The sequence below is a fragment of the Euwallacea fornicatus genome, chromosome 36 (genome assembly GCF_040115645.1).
Source record: "Euwallacea fornicatus isolate EFF26 chromosome 36, ASM4011564v1, whole genome shotgun sequence".
NCBI lineage: Eukaryota > Metazoa > Arthropoda > Insecta > Coleoptera > Curculionidae > Euwallacea > Euwallacea fornicatus.
In genome coordinates, this window is record NC_089576.1 from 1,940,951 (window position 1) to 1,965,404 (window position 24,454).

General features: G+C 35.0%; 2 protein-coding genes across 2 annotated transcripts; one reads left to right on the plus strand and one right to left on the minus strand.

Annotated features, from left to right (window-relative positions):
• The first annotated feature begins 6,639 nt into the window (after positions 1-6,639).
• LOC136349035 (tyrosine-protein kinase receptor torso-like) lies at positions 6,640-12,045 on the plus strand. Its single transcript, XM_066300303.1, has 13 exons — positions 6,640-7,028; positions 7,083-7,231; positions 7,280-7,496; positions 7,543-7,625; positions 7,675-7,837; positions 7,893-8,077; positions 10,446-10,697; positions 10,749-10,938; positions 10,990-11,191; positions 11,252-11,381; positions 11,435-11,579; positions 11,637-11,844; positions 11,895-12,045. The coding sequence occupies exons 1-13, from the start codon at positions 6,815-6,817 to the stop codon at positions 12,043-12,045; spliced, it is 2,289 nt and encodes a 762-aa protein (XP_066156400.1). The 5' UTR covers positions 6,640-6,814.
• Positions 12,033-23,301, minus strand: LOC136349036 (protein obstructor-E-like). The gene is made up of 5 exons (XM_066300304.1): positions 23,156-23,301; positions 22,176-22,302; positions 12,657-12,793; positions 12,409-12,603; positions 12,033-12,354 (listed from the first exon to the last, which is right to left on the minus strand). Exons 1-5 carry the CDS (start codon positions 23,205-23,207, stop codon positions 12,062-12,064), a joined length of 804 nt encoding a protein of 267 aa, XP_066156401.1. The 5' UTR covers positions 23,208-23,301; the 3' UTR covers positions 12,033-12,061.
• Between the last annotated feature and the right edge of the window lie 1,153 nt (positions 23,302-24,454).

Sequence of the window (24,454 nt, forward strand, 5' to 3'; positions counted from 1 at the left end):
CACAACATTAGCTCAATCTCTGCTCTGTAACTCTTTTACAAGTCACCCTTTGAACTTTATACGTATCTTTCTCAGATCTCGGGCCAACCCAGTACAGACTCTGTAAAATTGAAGTGTATATAAAGTTGTAAATCCGTAGTGTAAATTAGAGTGATATCTGTAGTGTAAAGTAAATTACTTAATTCGTGCTACGGAGTTTGTCTTCCCCGAACCCTTGAACCCCGTTTACATCAATTGACGCATCAGCGTCTGGTCCTTCGAATCGCAATAACTCACACCAGCAAAATAGGAGATACCTCTTCGGGTGCCTTGTGAGGCAGTTGATTCTGTTAGGCAGTGACTAAAAGCCCCTGGCCTAAACAGGCGCCTACCTACTAAAAACCCACCTCTCGTCACCGTTGTTTACCCCCCCCCCCCCCCTCCCCGGAACCGCCTCTAGGCATTACTTCAGGGGGGTGGAAAAATAATAGTATAAAATAAATATAAAAATAAATAGTAGCATTACGAACTAAAAACTAATTTTTGTCTTTTTTTACTCCTCATTTTGACGTTATGTATTTTGAAAACCGTCAGCTTTTGGACTAAAGTAAATTAGATTAAATCGTCATGTTTCTACCTTAGAAATCTGCAGTACGATTTTATATAGACGTTTCAGAGACACCCTATATATCAATATAATAATAATTCTAACATTCTTTAATTAACAGTCCTAAGACCTAGACAGTCGCGCAGCATTATTCTATTTTTGTAGTTTTGACTATGTCGTTATAAATTCACTTTAATATAAGCAAAATTAACACAAAAACGCATCCGATTTCTTCGTGGTTGAAAGTCAAAATTCCTAATTATACCACAACCTATAGTTTTTTCATTGCAATTGAGGTCACGCCACTGGGTTAGTCTTCTATTCCAGGCACTCTTTAAAATTCTCAAATAGACTGCATAGTTAGTCACATTTAGCGTATTTGGCCTAATACCTCTATTCTCGTTGAAAAAATGTTTAAAAATTGTATATTTTTTTTAAATGCCTATTTTTAGTGATATTTACAGGCTTTGTCATAAAAATCGGGCAAAGCTATTACTCAGATATTTTTAACGGATTTTGATGAACTCAAAACCAAATAAAATGAAACTATTCAGACTACTAAATAACACCAAAATTGATTTTTCTTTAATCAACTTCTTTTACTTAAGATGTCAACTTCAATAATATTTTTTTTTTTCTGAATTTTACGATATATTACAAGTTAATATAATATGATAAAAATAATGTTGAAACAGTTTTTAACCGAAATTTTTTTAAAAATTTGAACGATACGTCATAATAAGTACTTACACTGGATATTGTTATTATTATTATTATTATCGTCAATATAGCCGGTCAAAGGTCTTGCAATGATTTTTTCGGCTTTTTAAAAAATACACAGAGTAATAAGGTGTCTTTCAAAAGTTTCAATTTAATACGATTAGGTATCCTTATTCGTTCTAAGTTCCCGAAAGCTTGCAAATACTTACATGGAAAGTAAACAAACAAATCCGCAATTTTTTGTAAAGAATCACATGTTACAATGTCAAAGAATTCATTTTTTCAACGAAAAAATACTTAATTTTTGTTGGATTAAAGTGATATGGGCCCCAGAAAAATACTTTCTACCAAAAAATATAAAAGAAAAACACGGAATTTTATTTAATATTCCTAAATCAAAAGATGAGTTGAAAAAAAATCAGTTTTGATATTAGTTAGTAGACTGGAAAGTATCATTTTTTCGGTTTATATCTTATCAAAGTCCGTTCAAAAATAACAAAATTTTGAGTTTCACCCTTTTTTTTTATGAGACAGCCGGTATGTTCCGAATACCTGGATATTTTATAGGAATTTTCCGTATCACTCGACGAAAAATTATATATATAGGTTTATAATTTGAACTGAAAAAAGTCTGAATACTGTTTTTTTTGAGAATTAGTCTCTGGCACTAACTTCTACCAATGTGGTCTTGATAGGCGACTTTTTCTAATAAAAAATTAGTAATTATAAACCGATTACGATTGGTACTTAACGGCTCTTAGACAGTAAAAAGTAAACGTTTGATGTTGAAATGCCTCGTATTGAGTATTCGTAGGTTTACATATCCGCAAGATGATATACAGGGTGTCCCAGATCAAAGTGCAAATATTTTAACCGTGGTTTCTACTAATGAAACGAACAAACGCGTATTTTTTCTTTTTGTCCAAAAGTCTTTCGTTTTGTTAAAAATCACAATATTAAGGATTAATTATGGAAGCGGCTCTTTTATAGGACATAAACTCTCACGGTTGATTGCTTCATGCAAGGGAGATTGTTTATGTTTATGTCTGGGCAATGAGTTATATTTCTTTTAGCTCCGAATCTATAGTCCTAATCTCCCTAGCCAGTTAGTCGTTCGTAGAATGCGCGAGAAGCTAAATATCGTCTCACAAACTCTTAGATTACTTTCTCCTTTTTTTGTTAAAAAAAAAAATAAATATTACATATACTTCTATAACTTAGTGTGTATTATTCTGATCACCCTTTCTTAATTCCCTGCACAGTTTTCAAACCAACACGTTTAAGTTCTAGGGCTCTTTGAATGTGGGGCCCCATTTGGATAAAATAATTTATGTTGGAACAACCCTTCGACGGATTGTCATGAAATTTAGCGTACAAACATTTTTCGATCGCAGCAGCTCACAAATAAAAAAATGAAATATACAGCTTTGCCACAACATGAATATAAGGGCCGGACTGTGAATGTAAGGGCCCATATTTATTTAACCGTTAAATATTTCGATCAAGTGATTACATTACTCGATTGTACCTTTCATTTAGAAACTTTTTTGTCTCTTGGAGATTTTTCGTAGAATGCGTAGTTTTCTCGTAGTAGCGATTCCAAATTTTACGCCTTTTTGTTGCAGGAATTTGTTGTTATTAAGTAGACCATGGCTCGAATAGCCACATCACTCTCCCTGTCAAAAAAATCATTCTGATTGTCATTTTCTGTCACATTGTGGTCAACTAGCAGTAGGTGTTACTCGTTAATGCTATTATTGCCATATTTAATTATAAAATAACATAAAAATTAATTTTTATTTGTTTTATAATGGCTCTTCCGTTTAGCGATCTCGAGTATGCTGATATTCACTTGAATTATGGTGAATGCAGGCAAAATGCTCATAGAGCTAGAGTTCTCTACCATCAGCGATCTCCTAATCGACGACTTCCAAATGCAAGAACGTTTACAAATGTTCATATCAAGTTGAGGGAATTTGGTAGTTTTGCTCCTCAATGAGGGGAAAATTATAATATTAAGCATCATGGGGTAGATGATGAGCAAGAAATAATCAATTACTTTGAGGATAATAACATTACTAGTTTAAGAACTGCCGAGCATGACTTAATGATTCAAAAAAGTAGTATTCAGAGAGTGCTACCTCAAGAAAAGAATCACCCTTAACATTTAAAAAAGGTCCAGGACCTCGTGGTCACTTTAAACAATTTTTAGTGTGCAATTTCATTCTTCTTTGTTATTTTGTTTCAAATAATTCAATAAATAACTTTAGGCAGACACGGTCAAATCTGAGGAAGATAAGAATTGCTTTAAAATAACTACTGTGAGAAAACAATGCATTCTGCGAAAAATCTCGAAGAGACAAAAAAGTTTCTAAATGAAAAGTACAATCGAGTAATGTAATCACTTGATCGAAATATTTAACGTTTAAATAAATATGGGCCCTTACATTCACAGTCCGGCCCTTATATTTATGTTGTGGCAAAGCTGTATCTTTCATTTTTTTATTTGTAAATTGCTACTATCGAAAAATATTTATACATCAAATTTAACGAAAATCCTTTGAAGGGCTCTTCCAACACAAATTATTTTATCCAAATGGTGCCCCACATTCAAGGATCTCTAGAACTTAAACGACCGATTTTTGGACAAAAAGGAAAAATACGCGTTTGTTAATTTCATCAGTAGAAACCATGGTTAAAATATTTGCACTTTGATCTGGGACACCCTGTATGTTCTTAAATTGAGAAAGTCGATATCTTTGTTGCGGTTTTGTCTACATTTCTATTAAGTACATAAGTCTTCAACTTCCATCAAATAATTGTTTTATTGGCTTAAAAATACAAAATTCTGATGATGAGTAAGTACTTGTACAACACATTTAAGGTATGAAAATACTTACAATAAATAAGTACTTTTCCATCCATGTTCTACTTCAAACAAATGTTTCATTACTTTCAATCCGCCTTATGTTCTCCATTCAAATGCGTTTACTAACGAATCTATTCAGTGATTTAGGTATTCCAAACAATAATTTGCTTTTTTACACTGGTTCAATATTGGCACGCCTCTGATTTCAGATGGGTAAGTTTTTCTGCGAATAAAACTCGATTTTTATCATAAAAATTCTTGCAAAACCAAGGTAAAAGACGATTAATTTACGACCTAATTTTAGATAATTCCTTTAAGTCCTTATTAGCTAGTTTTTGATTCACCACTGTTTTTTTATTTCGTTTCCTGCCAATTTTTTTTTTAAATAATACGTTTAATTAGCATGAGCATTCATTGTTTTTTTCTGTGAAAAATTCATAATTTTTTTATTGTTTGGACATTTAAAATTTTGCGAGACTCCTACTCTCCAGCCTCTGGTGCTCCTCTATTCCATTCTTTTTTTTAATGCCAATTTCTGCTTTTCTGATGGGACTGCAAAAAGGTCTTAGAGGCAAAGCCAGGCATTAAGTTATTGATTTATGATTATAAAAAACTTTAAGATTTTTTAAATTTTTAGGAAATTTCAATCTTTGAAAGACCCCTAAGGTCCATACTCTAACATGTCTCTATACTCGTCTTTTATGCCGCATTAATTTTTCTGATAATACATGAAATTCTGACAATTTTTTTCATGAAAATCAATGTAGTAATTTTTTCTTTTGGTTATCCCTCATTTTTTTTAATTATGTTTCCAGTAGGTAATTTAAAATCCAACCTCGTACGACCCTGTTTTATACTTTTATCTTATATCAATTTCTCTAAAAAAATATTGAAAAATAAAGAGCAGTTGCATGACAGGCCAGTGTCGCACGTTGAAAATTCTGCCTAGTGAGGAAATCCTAATTTTTTAAAATAATAATGTAGATGCCTTAGAGAAACGCCTATTGCCCAGTCTCTAAGATGCCACTCTTTTCTTCACGCGCTGGATGAAGAATCTTTAAATGAAAAAAACAATGCTGCAGGCCGTTAATTTTAAATGAGGAAAATTCCTGAAAACCTCCTCTTTAACAGCCGATTTATGCCAATTATTTTTCTAAGAAAACCGTGCAGATCCTTTATATGAAAAACCGTAGATTTACATGCATACCGGGTGATTCTAGATAAATAGAACAAGCAAATATCTTAAAGTCGAGAAGATCTACAAAAAAAATTACGAAATAAATGCTTTTTTGTTTTCCGGGGCTTGACCTTCACCTGTCCTTTGAGGTCAATGTCGTTTTTTTCAAATGGAACACTCAATATCCTTTATCGACAATAAAAATATTTTTGCTTGAAACATTTTTTGCTAAAAGTGATGAAATACTTAACGTTTATAAAAACAAACGCTTTAATAAATTTTACGTTATTATAAAAAAAATTTTGTCCACCGAATGTTCAAAATGGTGCCCCCGGTGTTCAGGGCACTTGCCAATTCTGTTTTGAAATGATTATGTGGCATTTTCTAACATTTCAGGTGTAATGTTTCGACAAGCGTTTCGGAACCGAATTTTCATGTCTTCGGCGGTAGTTGATCGTAAAAAATATGTTTCAAATTATCCCACAAAAAAAAAATCTGATGGTGTCAAATCCGGTGATTCAGTTCACTAACTGCGCTCACCGCGTCCAACCTACTTACGTTGAAAATGTTCTTTTAAAACTTCTTTGTTGATTTGATCGTGATTAAGATGAATTTGATTAGCGTTTTCACGTTCCTTTCATTCCAAATTGCCTGTATCTAAGAATCGGTTCACGACACGGTAGAAAGTGTTACAGTGTGAAAACGGTTAACTTTATAAAACATTTTCAGGAGACCTTTTTTGCACTAATATGAAGCTTTCAGAAAATTATTTTTACTTTTCTTAAACCAGCGGCGTGTTATAGTTTTCGTTCCAAACGGTCAGAGTCACATCAATGAACATGCCACTGGTGAAATTAAAAACATTTTTTTCTCTCTAAAACGTGTGTCTCTACTTGTTTCACGACCCTCAATTCCCATGATAATATTTAATGCCAGAACGGACATGGAAAAAAAAGGAAAGAAATAATCATTTTTATCATCGGGCAAGGAGCGTTAACGGCTCCATGTTCGTATGACCTTTATTTCTCATCTCGGCCGCAGGAACCTACAATAATCAGTTGGCAGACTTATTCTGAAACACCCTGTATGTATACTTATGCTAGTCTAGACTCTGTCGCGCCTCTGACTGTTATTAAATCTATTCCCAAACCAACATCAAACCTCTTACCAAATAACCGCACGTACTTCACAGCAAATCTCCCGAAATGCATGCAAATCTTAAAGAATAATTCACGCATATTCGTTATCAAGATCTATTTTGCAATGATAATATATCTTGTAACCGGATAGAGGGGTAAGATTATTTATACACGAGACAGTTTATCTTTTCACATACCTTATAAATATATGTATTGCAAATCGTGAAATATCCAATAGCATCAGCTCATGGGTAAACAACAGTTTATGACCCCAGAAGTCTGGAAGTGTACTGTTGTTCTGGGTTTTACAGTCCTGCATCACCATGTCGATTAAAAGTCTGATAATTATAGTAGTGAGTTTCTATCTTGGAGAAAATCAGGTGATTTGCATTAGGGAAGTGTGCCTGGACTGCTTACTGAAGATATCAGTGAGTTCTAATTCTCTTCAGTTACACCAACTACCAACTGACTCCTTGCAGAACGAATCTAGTGATACAGCCTCATACGATGATTCGTCAAGTTGCGAGAGAACCACTGGTGAGTTTAAATGAACAATGTATGAAGACGAGGTCCAAACGGGTGCCTTGGCAGATTTTGGGGAGATTAGGCATGGGTTGGAGAGCCCCCAATTGGTTTGCAGGGATGACACTTCGCTGTTTTTTTCCTGGAATCACACACGGGGTGCAAAGTACCTTCTTGCGTATTCCCTGAGGGGCTCTCTAGAGTACCACTTCACCTGTGTAAGACGTAGATTTGAGTTGTTTCAGAGAGTCTCAAAGTTATTTTAGACTAGGCACAGCTACGTAGCTTTAACCAACTTAAGCTCCGGCAGAGAGTATGAAATTTACCTCGTAAGCTTTAATCCCGATGGGGCTAGAAGCCCTCAAGTTGTGTCTAAAACTTGGAGAAGTACTGAGAAGAAAACTCCAGTTTTCAGCTTAAATTACTCCTTGAGCGTTTCGGATGGTTCTTATGGGGGGAGAGTGGTGTGGAAACCTGGAAGAGGTAATTTCAGGGATCGTGGTGTTTGATTCACGCAGTATTTTCATAGATTTATCCTGCTACTATGAGATGCTATGGTATGAAAAGCAAGAGCCAGGGGATTATCTCCAGAAGAGGATTAATCTCAAGAAGGTCCGTATACAACTGGGACTAACAGGTTTTAAATAGTTTTTTTTAATAGCAAATCAGAACAGAGTTTAACTTGACTCATCTCGAGTTTGGGAGAAAGTACCACTTTGCAATAACCTCAGTTAGCAGCAATGGGTACATGGAGAGCCCTAAGAAGTGGTTGAAGATTGCTGTGCCCGGCTGCCTCGAGACATTTAGGAATTTGTCTATATGTCGTTAGTTCAGTACTAAGAAAATGCAATAAATTTCAGACTGTTTCGTCCATTTTAGCTCCAAGCAAACCTAAAAATTTAACCGTAAAATTCCTGCTAGCAGCGGCCAAGTCTCGTGAAGATACCAACTTAGAACTGCAATGGAAACAACCACCCTTAAAGCCTGATTTCTACAGCCTGAGTCTAATAATCTCAGACCGAGATGGCAACCATACCAACCCTGTTAGCTATAACATATCGGGGGTGAATTGCTGATACCCGCTACCTGCACTGTGCTAGGATCAAAGATTATTTTTTTTCCTGCAAGCGAGACACCTGGTGGAAGAAACCTAATTTGAATACGCCAAATTCAATGATGCTAACCATTTTTCTAGGTTAGTTCTAGTTTTCGAAATATTGGGAATTCAAAGTTTTGGTTCCAAGGACTAAAAAAAATGTTTTTTTTCCTTTTCTTGATCATTTAATTAATTCGAATCCACGCAACCTTTTCATTAAAAAAATTGATTTTCCACTCTATTAGCCCAATAAAATTTGATTTTAGGTTTGATTCGAACGTTTCAATTGCAAATTAAATATTTTCCAAATGATGACACTTCCAGTTATACCGGAAGTGGCTACCAAGTCCTTGGAGCTCTTCATTTCTTTATCATTTTCAGATTTACCATTAAACTTTAAGGTAAGTTTATGTAAAATGTCTTATGTCTGACATATGCTGCCTTCGAGTTATACCGGAAAATTTGAAAATTCGGATAGCTGCAAGATCCCACGGAAATTGATATTGTCGACTAACCGCCGCAAATTTTCGAATCGGTGTTCTAAGGGTCAAAAATGACGTAATAAACTGCGAGTTGTGTGGTTGACCCTGTATGCATTTAATAGAAACTATTCGAAAAAACATTAATTCGGTTCACTCGCTTTTAAGGTAAGCGTTAATCTCTTAATAATATTTTAATGTTAGGGCAGTGACAACCAATACGCATGTCTTAGTTCACCATTACTGTCAAACTTCACGTCTATATTTGACATTTTATAATTGCTTTGAGGTTTCTTGTGAAAAGCTCTGTTGCTTAATAGTTGAAAATAAATGTATGTATATACAGGGTGTCAAAAATAGTATCATGAGATTATTTAGGTAAATGCGTTAAGATTTCGGTCGAAAATTATTATATATTATATGCATATACAGGGCTCGCCATTACTCTGGCCATATATGCCGCAACCAATTTAAAAAATGTTTAATGTATTTTCTTTCTAAATTAAGGTTTCATCAAACGGCATAAAAAAAATTTTGGGTTGCTATTTAAAAAATTATAACTTTATGCTGCCCAGTGAAAACGGAATACTCTGTATAAACAAAAATATTATTAAATCATGCAGCTTTCCAATATAAATGAGTACTGTACTACAAATTTCATATTGATATTTATACAAAGACACCAGGAACCAAGGCCAGAGTAATGGCGAACCCTGTATATTATATGTATATAAAAAAAGTGTCTCCCTTTGGACGCTATTCACGGTCACAGTTCTTAAATGAAGACATATTTTTGTTAGATTTGGAGAATACTTCAATGGATTTCCATGAAACCAATTCGTTAGTACAGGGAGTGTTTTTATGTAACATTCATGTCTCTTCGCAATGTGCAAGTGGTAAGTTTTTAGCCATTTTCGTACAGACATTACACTGAGTAGCTGCATCGTATTGATTTTTTTTAATGATACATTAACTTTTTCTCAAATTTTTCTATCCTCTAAATATTTCTCGTGCGGTTAACATTTCACGCCGAAAAAACTAATTTCATTTCTCACGCAGAACACCAATTTGCCATCACTTCGTTAATTATGGATACTTTTTGATGACGGAACGCTGATGCTGTTTGTGGAAAATGCCATAAAAATTTATCAAAATTTTTGGTTTATTTTTTTTATTTTAAGATCCCATAGATTCAAAGAAACAAGTTCTATGTAAAACATGTTCACCATAATGATATTATTTTTCAAAGCTGTTTCACGTCATGCTAATTTGGCCCAATGTTTCTGGAACACCCTGTAAAGAAAAATTGGCAAAAAAATCACTAGCTGAATCCGATAAGCATGGCGAGCGTTGTTATCAAATTAGAGCAAAGCTCGAACGCTGGTATTGCGATGAAAAGCTACATGCTCTCTTAGGTGAAATTTATTGAAATTTGCAAGACAAAGAAGATTTTACAAAAGAATTAATAAAAGAAAATTGAAAAACAAAAATTTAATGTTTATTTTTTTTACGAAAAAATGATAAAAACTTCGCCTAAAACCGAGTGACCGAATTAATTTTTCTTCAAATAGATTCTATTACTATAAATGTATATTTGTCGTCACAACGTTTATTCTATCGATTTTCACCGATTCAAATTCAATAAATCATCAAAAAATGAAAAAAATAACGTTTTCTTGGATTCTTGAAATTAAACTTTGAATTTCAAATATCTCGAAAACGAGAGCTAATCTAGGAAAGTAGTTAGCAACATTGAATTCGTACATACCCGATTTAGGTTTTACCGGGATGCCCCTCTTTACGGATTTTAAAACTAGCACAGTGTGATTAACATCAAATTACTTCTGTGTGTTTTAGGATAAAGACTCCGCTATACTCAACAATATAAAAGCTACTAATTCTTTCATGGTGAAACTCACTGCTTTCTCCAAAGCTGGAGCAAGCCTTCCTGGATATCTCCACTACTTCCCTATAGATGAACACGTGGAACACAAAACTGTCTTCTGGATGTGGGCGATAGTGGGGGCTTCATCTTGTTTATTTCTTTTAGTCTCATGGTGGTTTTTTCGGAAGAAGTTGTTGTTTATATTGAATTGGTTCGTCAGGGAGGTAAGTATTTAAGATCGAAATTAACTAGAAAAAAACTAAATAATGTGTTAGAAAGTTGAAAATACAGTAGTCAAGTACTCAACAACAGATCAGGAAGACCCTGAAAAGAAATGGGAACTGAACGAGTCAAAACTGATCATCGACAAAGTAATAGGATTCGGTGCTTTTGGAATAGTCCAGAAGGGGTACTATTATCTAAAGCCTGATAAGAAGTCCTTGATAGCCGTGAAGACTCTTAAAGGTGCTCAGATCTGTGCCATCAAAAACATTTAATATCTAAAGGCCCTTACAGCCAACCCAACCCCTGAGCAAATCAAACAATTCTACGATGAAATCGAAATCATGAAGTCAGTTCCTTATCACGCGCACATAGTGCACTTGATAGGGGTGGTGACTAAAAATCGCTTGAGCAACCCCTTGATGCTGGTGGAACATTGCGCCAAGGGTGATTTACAGTCCTTTTTAAGGCAAGCCGCCTTTGTCTTACAAGAAAGGTATGGTAAGTTCCACCTTGCATCCGTTTCTCTGAGCAAACCTTCACTTACTTCTAACAGTCCTGTGCACACCTCAGATGAGAGCATAAAGTTCTTCAACAATAAATCCTATGACTTAGATGGTAAAGACAAGTTTGTCTTAGAGTCTCAAGACTTGCTTTCATTTGCCAGACAGATTGTTTTAGGGATGGTAAGGCTGCGAAGCTCTTAAAACTTTCAGAGAGCTCGACTTTGAAATTTCAGGAGTTTTTGAGCAACCTCAAGGTAATTCACAGAGATTTAGCAGCTAGAAATGTTTTAATCACAGAAAACAACATCCTCAAAATATCGGATTTTGGTCTCAGCAGAGATATCTACACTGATAATGTTTATAGAAAAGTCACTGGAGGTACCCGCATAATCACATATGAAGGTTGAGCTTCCAGTAGCTAATGGGGAATTTTAGGAAAGTTGCCCTTCAGATGGATGGCCCTTGAATCGTTAACACACCAAATCTATACCATTGAAAGCGACGTTTGGTCTTTCGGAATTGTCTTATGGGAAATTGTAACCCTCGGAGGCAACCCTTATCCTACGGTCAACACTGAAGAACTGGTAAATTGGCTCAAAGGTGGTTATCGCATGGAGAGGCCCTCAAATTGCAGTGGAGACTTGTACATGTTATCCCCTTTAATGGAATAAATGCAAAAGTTAGTTGTTTCAGGTATCAGATAATGTACAGCTGTTGGCAAACTTCCCCAAACTTAAGACCGACCTTCAAAGAGCTTCGAGAGACTTTCGATAAGCTTTTAGAATCAAAGATGCAGTATATAAGCCTGGAGGAGGCAACTCGCTACGAAAATTTCCAATCATAAGCATTTATTTATAAAATTAGAAAGCATTGTTAAACTTATTATAAGTATTTTGATTCGAGAACTTGGTCAGTTTCGTCAGGCGTTCGTTTTCATAAGGTGAAAGCCCGCATCCAGTGACATTCTCCGCATCATCACAAGAACTAGTGACATCATTAAAAGCCTTTCCTTCTCCGCAATTGTACAATCTCGGCTTAGTATCAATGCAAATGAAGTATCTTTGACAATCACTGGGAGATTTGAAATATCTGTACTCTTCAGCTCCAAAACCGAACTGCCTGGCATCAGGGGGACAGGTGAATCCCAAATACGCTAAAATTTTTTACTTAATTTTATACTCAGCAGAGGCTGTGTCTGAACAGTCACCTTCGGCATCGCAATCAGACACTTGATCAGGCCAATCGCACCTGTAAGTGTCTCCATTCCAGGCCAGTCCCTCCGGACAATCGAAAATGAATCCGCGACCGTCCACGCAGTTTTTGAACTGTCCGCAATTGCGGTCGTCTCCGACTTTGTAGTAACCGAATTGATGCGGACATTCGTCTGTTGCCTGAGCGGGCTCTAATGGGAACATATTAAGACATTGCTTGAGGAAGGGGGGAAAAATTGCTTACGAGTTGCTTCTCTTCCTGTGCAATCTACATCCACGGGATATTGGCAGGGGAAAGTTTGATGTCCGGCATCAGCATTGAAGAGCAGACCATCGGGGCACAGTTTCTCTTCAGGTACTCCATTTCGACATTGGATGTATCTGCAAATATCAATGGAGTTGGGTGCACTCATATGAAGTTATCTAGATCGAATATAGGTTTTTATGCAGATTTTTGGAAGCTTGTGGAACTCTGTCAACGCTGCTCTTCTAGCCCGGACAACGATACGACATTTCTGTCTTTGTTGCTCTTATGCACCGATCAACTATGTCGGCCATGACACTTTAGACAAATGAACGATGCAAGGTTGTCAAGGTCGGTTCGGATTTGTCGAGATTAATTTTGAATTGGACTTTCATTGATTGACCTTAAATAGAAAAATTTACCTTCAAAGTGGATTTTTTTTTTTTATTTAAAATTCACAGTCTTTATCTAAGGTCAATTCGAATTTATTCAAGTTAGTAAGATATTATCTGCTTTTTTTCTTGAAAAATCTGAAATTCCGACTAGGTCTTTCAAGAATATTGTTAGCATTGAAAATGGTAATTATTTATTTTACTTTCAGAAATTCTGCAGTACACCAATGATTTCTGGATAGAGTATAGTTCTGCCTTAAAATATTCTCTATATACTAATGACTTTTCAGGTAGCACGGAATATTTATTTATTACACCATGCGGCTCTAATGTGTCATCCCCCCCCCCCCCAAATTTTTTTTTAATTATTATTATTTTTTTAATTATAATTTTTTTTTAAAACAGCATTAAGTAGGACGAAAAATATTACCTTTTGACGTTTCTTTTCTTCAATGTTGCTTATGCCATCAGCAGCACAAAATGACCGATTTTTTAAAATTGAAATATGAGTCAAGTAAATTTGATAAAAAATGCAATACAAACTCAGTTAAATAGTACGTAAACAATAAAAAAAATCGTTTTTTGACTAGAAATTAGTTTGTTTTCGATTGGGCGTGCAAACAATTTTTGGTTATTTTTATGTATCTTTTTTTTCTTTAACCAAAGACGGTTTATGAGCATAAAATAATAAAAATTATAATTTCCTATCAACAAACAGTTTTTTTCATTCTTTTATATACTGCATAGTTAACTGAGTTTATACTGCATACCAAATTAACATATGTTTTTCATGAAAATTACTCAATCGATTTTGAGTCGTAATACACCATTGAATCTAGTTTCGAAAGACCTTTAATTAGAGATGTCACTTAACCCATGTTCTAATTTTTTTTAATTGGTAACTTTGTGCTACCGATGCCATAATCAACATTAAAAAAAATTAATTTTTTTAAGAAACTTAACAGGGCAGAGCAGGTTAATTTAGAGCCGCACGATATGTATATGTGATGAACTCTCTGGCCAATACTCCAACCCATTAAATGAATCAGGGAAATGCCAACTGTCCTAAAATTTATACTACGCACTATGGAACTGGCAAAAAATGAAACAGAAATGAAATTTGTACGTATTGTACAACAGAGTGTTGGGCTAAACATGATTGATTTCTTCCAAAATAATTAGATGATAGCAGCAACATAGAAAGTGGTCAATTGAATTCAATAAAATTGAAATTTATCAAAAATTAGATACAAGCGAATATTTGAAAATATTTTAAAATTAAAATATCTAGAGTACAATTGTTAACTTTTTGCAGAGTATAGTCTATACGTGATTAATTTTCAGGAAAATATTCCATTTGATTAAGTGAAAAGCAGTTACATACTAGCCAGCCTAAACAACATACTAACCAAAAAATTTGCCAAAATTTATGTAAAAATAAATTTTTGCAAATGGATAAATCCAGTACATCAACGTCGTTTAATGAGAGTATGTAGTCATCAACACAAGTAATTCCTTGAAAAAGCACATTCCGGCTGTTGTAAGAACGTTAAATAGTACTTGCGAAATAAATTTCACTTGATCAAATATACTGTGTGACACAGAAAAGAGAACGCCCCGTAAAAATGGTTTCATGTGAATAATTTTGGTAGACATGTTTTTTATACTAAAACAAATACTTCATAAAAACTTTCATAAAAAAATTTAAGAAATTTTATTTTTTAAAACCAAAAAAAAATTGATAATAATTTGTTGGTCCCCAACTGTGTCTTATACATTCCTGTACACGTCTACGCATGGATCTGATGAGATGATTAATGTCTTCTTGATGGATCTCATTCCAGGCTAACTGAACACCATGAGATAGCGCCGCTAAGGTTTGTGGAAAATGGGGAAAATTATGCAACCTTCTACCTACAATATCTCACGCATGTTCAATTGGTGAGAGATCTGTAGATCGAGGTGGTCAAGGTACCCAATTGATTGCATTTTGTTGAAAGAAGTCTTGCCGCATGCGGACGTGCATTGTCTTTCTGGAAAATTGCATTAACTAGAGTTGTCAGATAAGACACGAGATAAGGTTCCAGGACTTCTTGAATGTATCGTTGGGGTGTCATACTGCCTCTAATGAAAAGTAAAGGTGACCTGCTACCATGTGCAATAGCACCCCAAACCATTGCCCCAACAGAATGATGGACATGCCTGTGTATTGTAAACTGAGAATCCCGTTTTTCACCCCGTCTTCTTCTTACTTTTGCCCGACCATCACGCATACCCAAACAGAATTTTCTAAAATTTCTCGAGAAGCGATTGTTTTAGACCCAATGTGTGTTATACAAACTTGTACTATTTTTTTCTTATAATTCCAAATATGTAATAAAATATAGAGTGTTCCATTAAAAAAAACATACGTTTGATATGTATCTTTTTTTATATACACCCTGTATAAATGAAAATATTTTTAAAATGTACCTTGTAAGGTCCTACATACACCTCTAAAACAATTTTCGATCAAATTATTAATAAGGACGTAATACCCCGAGGCGCTCTTGGTGCCCCACTCTGTATAAGGAGAATCCCGATTAGCATAATCAGTCATTTTAGTCTCTGCTTTCAAGTGCTGCATGAACCTATGATTTTGTATTTTCGAAATAAATAAAGTTTCTTTTAACTTAAAATAAAAAGTTCATAAAATTAAACTACTTTTACGGGGTGTTCTCTTTTCTCTGTCGCGCAGTATAAAAATTAGCGACGCGCAAATGATCCTAAAATTGTTTTTAACGTTGAGGCTTTCGAAAAATTGCGCGTTACGTTATGTTTGTGAATTCATAAAAACTAAAATATCTACACTACACCAATGAATTTTTGGTAAGAGGTGGTTTAACGTGTGATAGGCTCGCAATCGAGTTAGCTCGTAATTAGATGAAAAGCAGTGGCATGCCGGCGCTTAGACATGCCATTAATTAAATTTATTAACATCGATATATTCCAACAATTGGAGAAAAATGTATATTTATTGGGTTGTTCGATAATTAATGTCGTTTGATTCTCATAGATGGCTCAATTTGTACATATCGAGTAATAGTGATCTCGTCGCTTATATGCCATTTTAAAGGTTATGTTTCAGACTCTTTTTGATCGAAAATCGAACGTGATTAGTAAACAAGAAGTTGTTTTAAATTTAAGTTGAAGATGGACAATCGAAGTGAGCATTATCGACACATTTTATTATTTCACTTTCGAAAGGGCAAAAATGCAGTGCAAGCTCAGAAGAAATTGTGCGAAGTTTATGGTGAGAACTACCTTACTGAACGCCACTGCCAGCGTTGGTTTTCTCGCTTTCGTTCCGGAAATTTTAATGTCCAAGATGCACCATACGCTGGACGCCCAATCGCCATTGATAACGATAAAATAAAGGCCTTAATCGAAGCTAATAGGCGCATGACAACTCGAGAGATAGCAGAAAAGTTGAACATATCGAATTCAACCGTTTCTCTGCATTTAAATGAGCTTGGGTACGTTAGCAAATTGGATGTTTGGGTTCCTCACGAATTGAAGGAAATTCACCTCACCCAACGCATTAACATATGCGATTCTTTGCTGAATCGTAACCAAAATGACCCACTTCTAAAAAGAGTCATAACGGGTGATGAAAAATGGATCGTCTACGATAACGTAGTCCGAAAACGATCTTGGACCAAACAAGATAAACCTGCGCAATCGTGGTCCAAAGCCAATATTCATCAAAAGAAGATTTTGCTATCTGTGTGGTGGGACTACAAGGGCATTCTTCATTTTGAACTGCTTCCGAGAAACCGGACCATTGATTCGAATGTTTACTATCGAAATTGAACGAAGAAATCAAAAGAAAACGTCCTGAACTCGCCAATCGCAAAGGGGCACTGTTCCATCATGATAACGCTAGACCCCGTACGTCTTTAATAACGCGTCAAAAATTATTGGAACTAAATTGGGAACTGATACCTCGTCCACCATATAGCCCTGACTTGGCGCCATCAGATTATTATTTGTTCCGTTCTCTTCAAAATCATTTGAATAGTAAAAATTTCGATTCTGATCGAGCCGATAAATATGAGTTAAATCAATTTTTTTCTTCTAAAAATCAAGGCTTTTTCGAACGCGGAATTTTCCAACTTGCCGAAAAATGGCGAAAGGTCATCCACCAAGATGGCCACCACATCATTGATTAGTATTTATTATTATTATAAGTATATTCACTTTGAAAAAACATAAAAAATACGAAATTAATTATCGAACAATCCAATAGTAATTTAAAACCTTTAAAATGTCTATAGTACGCCAATGATTTTTTAACAAGGCGCAGTCCTATATAGAATGAATTTCCCAATAAACTCTCGCTTTGATTAAGTGAAAGTCAGTGATGAGACAATGTCGTAAAAATATTAGTAAACTTAAAATTCATATCAATTGAATTCTGAGAAATTTTTGGAACACAAAATATCCAAGATACGCCTCTGAACTCTTAACAGAGATCAAAATAGCCAATTAAAACAACTCAAAACCAGTGAGATACAGGAATGTCCATTAGTGCACCAAGGTGCGAAAGTAGCATTTTTTTTAAATGAAATTTGTTAGATTTTTTAAATTAGAAATCTATGTATAAAACTAGAATTTAAATAGTAATGGATAAATAATAATTTCGGCATGATTGATTCATGTTGTGTACACACCAAGATGATTCACGTGTATACAAAAAGGGGAATACTTCTTGTAATCTTTTACAATACTTGTTCTGCAGTAGTGTTTCTGCCGTTTATAAGTAAAATCGGTCGGTTAGTGCATTCTTGTTTTGTTAATCCCAATTTCCACTAAACATACTCATAATTTTCAAAAAAATCCACAATATTTTTGTTATTTTCAGAGTTATCTTCAAATTTTAGGATGAATTTATGTGAAAAGTCTTATGTCATAAATTGACAGTTTCCAAGATATTCGGGATAATTCGAAAATTTTTATAGCTGTCAGTTGTCATGAATATCTGTGCCGCGTCCTAACCCTTGCAAATTCCGAAATCGGTCTCACGGGGCTCCAAGAGGACCGAATAAGTTACATTTGGATGTGTTTTAATTTTAAAAAAAGCCCTCTACAACTGCTGAAATACGCCCCCAAAGTTACAAAACAGTGTATACGAAGATAAATTCAAACCTCAATAATTTGCTTATTTCAAATGGAATAACCCAACTTTCTCGACGTCATCGTGTTTAGAATCCAAAAATACACGAAATTCCGGGAAAATATTTTATTTTATTGCAAATGAGATATACACATCGAATTCTCAGAGTGTTCTCAATTTTGACCAACACATACATTTGAACACTGTTGCACTGTTGCCAGAAAACACTTATTTACTTATTAGATAAGAGGATAATATTGACGAAAAATACATTAAATTATCAGGGGTATAAATTAATTCACGGCCTTTTTTTAACAATTTAGATTTTTATTTATAAAAAAAAATAATTACAATTTAATCATCAAAGTAATTGCCCTTACTTTCAATGCATTTCTGCCATTTTTGATTGGATAAAATCTTCCATTGTTCGGTGGACTTCTTCGAGACGTTGAAAGTGTATATCAACCAGGTGATGTTGTAATGCACGAAAAAGGTAATAATCAGAAAGTGCAAGATCTGGCGAATACACCGCATGATGGAGAACTTCCCAGCACAACGCGGAGATAATGTCAATGGTGTCTTTTGCGGTATGTGGTCGCACGTTGTCGTGCAACAAAATGACTCGCCTTGTTCCACTACCATTAAAAGGTCTTTTTTCCTCAATAGCATCCCTCAATTTTATTAATTGGTCTTGATAACGGTTAGCAGTAATAGTTTCTCTTGGTTTAAGTGTCTCACAACAAATTACACCTTTGGAATCCCACCAAATACTCAATAACAATTTTTTTCCGTGGATATTTGGTTTTGCGGTACTTGCTGATGGATAAACCCACGATTTTTTTCTCTTAAGATTGTCATACAATATCCATTTTTCATCTCCAGTAAAAATTTTACTTAAAAAGTCCTTTTTTCTGAATCGCGTCAGTAGACACATTGCAATTTCGCAGCGCCGATCTTTGTTTTCTGGGCTAAGATCATGAGGCATCCAGTGACCCCCCTTTGGTATCCTTCCTAATTTTTTCAAACGTATCGAAATAGCTGGTTGAGTCGTTCCGAGAGCATCAGCAAGCTCTTTTTGTGTTTGGCAGGGATTTTCATTGAGTAAGTTCTCCAACTCTTCATCGCTATCCTTTTCTGGTTGACCGGGACGTATTTCATGTTCAAAATTATCAAAATTTCCATTCTGAAACTTTTGAAACCATCTTTTACGCGTACTGTAAGATACAGCATTCTCTCCCAAGGCTGAACAAATCATGTCTTGCGCTTCTGCAGCATTTTTTTTTAAGTTGAAAAGTGAAAAGACGAGAGTGCCTTAAGCGCTGCTTGTCAGACGACATTTGTAACGTTCTTCGTGGTTAGATTAATCAAATTAAGTGGTTTGATAGCTCACAGATGGCGCTTCAAAACGGACTATACAGGGTGTTTCTTAAAGGTCTGTACAAAATTCTACCACAGATTTCTGAGGTCAAAACATGACGATTTAACCCAATTTACCTTAGTCCAAAAGTGGACGGTTTTCGAAATACAGGGAGTCAAAGTGAAAACAAAAAAAAGCAAAAAAATTAATTTCGTGGTTGGTAATGCTGCTATCTACACAAAATGTCGTATCGGGCGGTCTTTGGGGATAAGAAATCAGAATCCGTTTACATTTTCGATGCACAATGTAGAGGGCGTTGTCAGCGCTCGATGAACCCTCTTTAAAAGGGCATAACTTTTTCATCACCCGGTATAAAATTTATTTATGACTAAACTTGTGTTTTCCTACATTTTTTAAGGAAAAAAGATCTCTTGTTAAAAATCTCTACGACGCTTCCTTCTTGAGATATTTGAAGCTTAAAGTTCGCTGCATGTCTTGAACAATAATTTTAAAATCCAAAATTAAGCACCAGACGCTTCGGTTTAGAAATAGGAGTATCGAAAGATGTTGTTAATAGAACTTTAAAAGAACAACTGCTTTATCCATACTATATCCAACAGGTACAAGACCTTTTGCCTCCGGATCTTAATCTACGACTGGTCTTCTGCGGATTTATCCATGATCAAAGAGAATACAACATAAATTTTGTTACTAATATTTTATTTACGGATGAAGCTTGTTTTTCGAGAAGTGGAATTACTAATTTACACAATGAACATGTTTATGCTGATGAGAATCCGCATGCTACGAAAGTGGTACATTATCAACATGAATTTAAGATTAATGTGAGGGCAGGAATAATTGACAATTTTATTATTGTTCCTGTCATTTTGCCGCCCCGATTAAGTGGTGAAAGTTATTTGGAACATATTCAAAATACAATGCCAAAATTATTGGAAGATCTTCCTTTACAACTTCGGCAAGATATGTGGTTTATGCACGACGGTGCTCCGCCACATTTTACTATAAATGTGCGCAACTATTTAAATCAACAGTACCCACGAAGATGGATAGGTAGAGGAAATGATGCTTCGGTACCATGGCCACCGCGCTCTCCGGATTTAACTCCGATTGATTATTTTTTATGGGGAACTCTAAAGTCCATGGTATACTTCACAGCCATAAATAGTGAATAGGAACTATGGGGACGAATTCAAAATGCAGTAAACATTTTAAAGAACGACGAAGAATTGATGAATAGAGTACATTTTAATTTCTTGCGTCGGATTAATCTTTGTATGCAAGTCAATGGTGGTCATTTCGAACATCTACTAAAAGTATAATTTTTCGTGTTTATGTTTGGTATCTATGTTTTCAAGTAATTTGTATTCCATTTTTAAGTTTTGATTTTTTTCGATCCAACTGTAAGAATAGATATGTAGTACATTAAAATTATTGTTCAAGACATGCAGCGAACTTTAAGCTTCAAATATCTCAAGAAGGAAGTCTCGTAGAGATTTTTAACAAGAGACCTTTTTTCCTTAGAAAATGTAGGAAAACACAAGTTTAGTCATAAATAAATTTTATACCGGGTGATGAAAAAGTTATGCCATTTTAAAGAGGGTTCATCGAGCGCTGACAACGCTCTCTACATTGTGCATCGAAAATGTAAACGGATTCTGATTTCTTATCCCCAAAAACCACCCGATACGACATTTTGTGTAGACAGCAGCATTACCAACCAAGAAATTAATTTTTTTGCTTTTTTTTGTTTTCACTTTGACGCCCTGTATTTCGAAAACCGTCCATTTTTGGACTAAGGTAAATTGGGTTAAATCGTCATGTTTTGACCTCAGAAATCTGTGGTAAAATTTTGTACAAACCTTTTAGAGACACCCTGTATAGTTAGAAAAAATGGTAAATTCAGAGAGGTGTTTTAACCAGTTTTACCTAAGGGCCGAGAATTAATTTATACAACTAATAATTTAACGATTCCAAAAACAAAATACTAATACAGTCATCGATAGTCATGAAAAATGTCGAAATGACATTGGACGTCATTGGCAATGACGTAACATTCGCTTAAGGTGACGCCACCCACTTGACTTTTGAAACATTCAAAGGCCAAAAAGGGCTATTTTCGGGAACTCAGAAACGGCAATATTTAGGGATAGGGTGATTAACAAAGTCATAGATTTTTGAACTTTGAACCCGACACGATGGAGAAATTTGGAGTGTTCCGTTTGAAATAATCAAATTATTGACGTTTGAAGTCATACAACTCCGGAGGCCCATTTCTGGCCTTTGAAAACTTTATAAAAATAAAAACATAAGAATATGACCAATTTATTGTCTTATGTATTGTATATGTTTTTATGGCAGATGGTATACGTTAGAAAATTATTGTGAAATGCTCACTTCTTAATAACCAAAAACTCATATTTACTGAGATATCGTATTTTGACGTAAAAATGACCAATCCTGTATAAGCAGCCCTAGAAACAATTTAATTAATTTCTCTTTAGGAAAAAATTTGAGATTTTATCCCAGTGGGAGTGTCTCTCAGCCCTTAAAAGTTTTTGAAGTGGCTAGATCCGCCAATTTTCAATACTCACCCATCACATGTAGTGGTTGGAAACGTCCCATTCGGCAAAGGGCAACTTCCAGAAGCCTGATACTGCTGTGATCTGTGTCCTTGATTGTTGTAGAAATTGTGGTTTTGTCCATTATACTGTGAATACACTAAAACCAACATAAACCACTGTCAAGTTCAATAGTGCTGATATGAACCTACGTGACGCTCTGTGCGAAAAACACAAATTAGGCATTTCCTTTCTTAAATTGTATTAAGTGTGCTAATTCGCCAATTAGAAGGACTAACAAGGGACCTACGTAATGCGCTGATTCTCCTCTAACTCCTGGATCAAAATTCCAGGATTTCAGCATTGGATGATGAAGTGAAAGCGAAGAAGATTAACACATAAAATCAAAACCAATAAACATGTGTTGCTCAATTATTCCGTTAAGTAACCAAATTTGCTAACATCTTGAACTTATCTAATACTTGAAAAGGTGCCCATCAATAGCTTAAATTGCGACGCGACTGCCAAGGCTTAATGAAGCTTGTTCATCTAATTAACAAGCTAATTAGCATTGTTCGTTTCCGTATATTGTCCAGAAATCGCCGCTTGAATTATTTATCGGGCTGATTAAATCCCATTTTAGTGTATGTCACGTACGTTTGCAACAAAAGTTCTTTTGCATGCCACGTTATGAAACGTTAAATACCATCGGTAAATAATTATACGGTAAAGTTATTGTCAATCCCAACATTTCTATGAATAAGGTAAAATGGTATAACACGATTTTATGGGCAATTAGTGGATGGTTCAGCAGACATAAAATAAGAGTGGATGCGGATAAGTGGAGGACACATGCATAATGAAAGGTCGAGAAACAGTTAAGCATAGGAAAAAACATGTTTTTCCTATTTAAAAAAAAAATAAAGAAAATTATTTGCTGCACTCACTCGAGCCAAATTTTAAAATCGAACCATTATGGTCCATAAAATTTTAAACCAAAACTCAGAAGTTACCTCCAATCATCAGAGTGGCCCCAACCACTAGAAACCTCCTCAAAAAATCCATCACTGCGCACTACTTTCTCTTGTCACTAGATGATAAAGAATCACCCACTGTTGCGTCTGGACCTCAGAACCAAAGTGAAGCATCTTTCGCGCCTACCGCCAGCACCATCCATTAAGTACCATCAAGGTCGCTCTCGTGGTTCTGTTCATTGAGTTGCATAATAACGTCTCGTGCGGATACTTAACTGTAGTCAAATTCACGTTTGTTGAATGACCATATGAATATACATGGCGGATTAAATTGCTAACCATTATTTGGTTTGTGTGTCATACGAAGATGCAGGTTTATGTACAGTAACAAAGATCTGGAGGGATACCTCTGGGACATTGAAATCATCAAAAATGTCAGTCAATTCCGTGGAGAAATTAAAGAACTGTGAAGTCAAGTTGAATTTAAATACTATGTGTTGCTACTGGTGAAAGAAAGAACTTCATGGGATTTATATCAGGGTGTCGCAGAAACATTAGTAGAAATGAGAATGTGGTAGGAGGTCAAAGAACATTCAATTAAATGGGCCTTATAAGAAAGTTGCTTGTTTTCATTCTATAGAGTGTTTAAGATTTTTCGACTTTAGAAATTCAGAATAAATCTCCCAGTTTTGAAAGCGTTCTGATCCATATTGCGCCATTTAACTGAAAAAGCTGCACCTCAAACTCAAAACTTCATCTTGACTCAAAAATTTACAAATTTTCCTGAAAATTTTCAAAGTAAACACTTACTTTTTGGCCAGTCTTCAAACTTGCCTTTGCATATACGTGCCGATATCTGGCGAACTCCTGAAGGAACTGCTTTAAAAGGGCAACTCAAATAATAATTATCTCGATGCGCTTTACATGGTGGTCCCTAAGGGTGTTCCGATATTTAAAGAGCTGATTCTCTGGGTTCTTTTAAGACGAAAATATTAACAAAAGTGTGTCTTAAAGAGAGTGGTTTCCGAGATTCACAGTGCTAAATAATATGAAAAATATATTTTTTTATATATTGTCAAAATAGCCCCAAATATTTTGTTCAATCTGGATAAACCTCCACAATAGTCCAAATAGTGAGTTTTCCTCCTATTTAAAGAAAAAATGCTTTAACCATCGACGTTTGCAGGGACTACCATGTTAATTTTTATAGAGGAATGCGGGGTACGTCACTGGTATTTCCCAAAATAAGTTGATTTTTTTAAATAACCGATTCAAAATACGCCAAAAATATCTCCTGTATTTTTTTGATACGATAAGTTATTTTTAACTAGATCGAAA

Bases quoted from the DNA above. Each gene is read 5' to 3' on its own strand.
- LOC136349035 (XM_066300303.1), top strand. From the start codon at position 6,815: ATGTCGATTAAAAGTCTGATAATTATAGTAGTGAGTTTCTATCTTGGA. The intron at 10,698-10,748 runs GTAAGTATTTAA...ATAATGTGTTAG, and splicing joins TGAATTGGTTCGTCAGGGAG to AAAGTTGAAAATACAGTAGT. The intron at 11,192-11,251 runs GTATGGTAAGTT...TACTTCTAACAG, and splicing joins GCCTTTGTCTTACAAGAAAG to TCCTGTGCACACCTCAGATG.
- LOC136349036 (XM_066300304.1), bottom strand. From the start codon at position 23,207: ATGGATTTTTTGAGGAGGTTTCTAGTGGTTGGGGCCACTCTGATGATT. The intron at 22,303-23,155 runs GTAACTTCTGAG...TGTTGGTTTTAG, and splicing joins GGCCACTCTGATGATTGGAG to TGTATTCACAGTATAATGGA. The intron at 12,604-12,656 runs GTAAGCAATTTT...TGTTCCCATTAG, and splicing joins CACAGGAAGAGAAGCAACTC to AGCCCGCTCAGGCAACAGAC.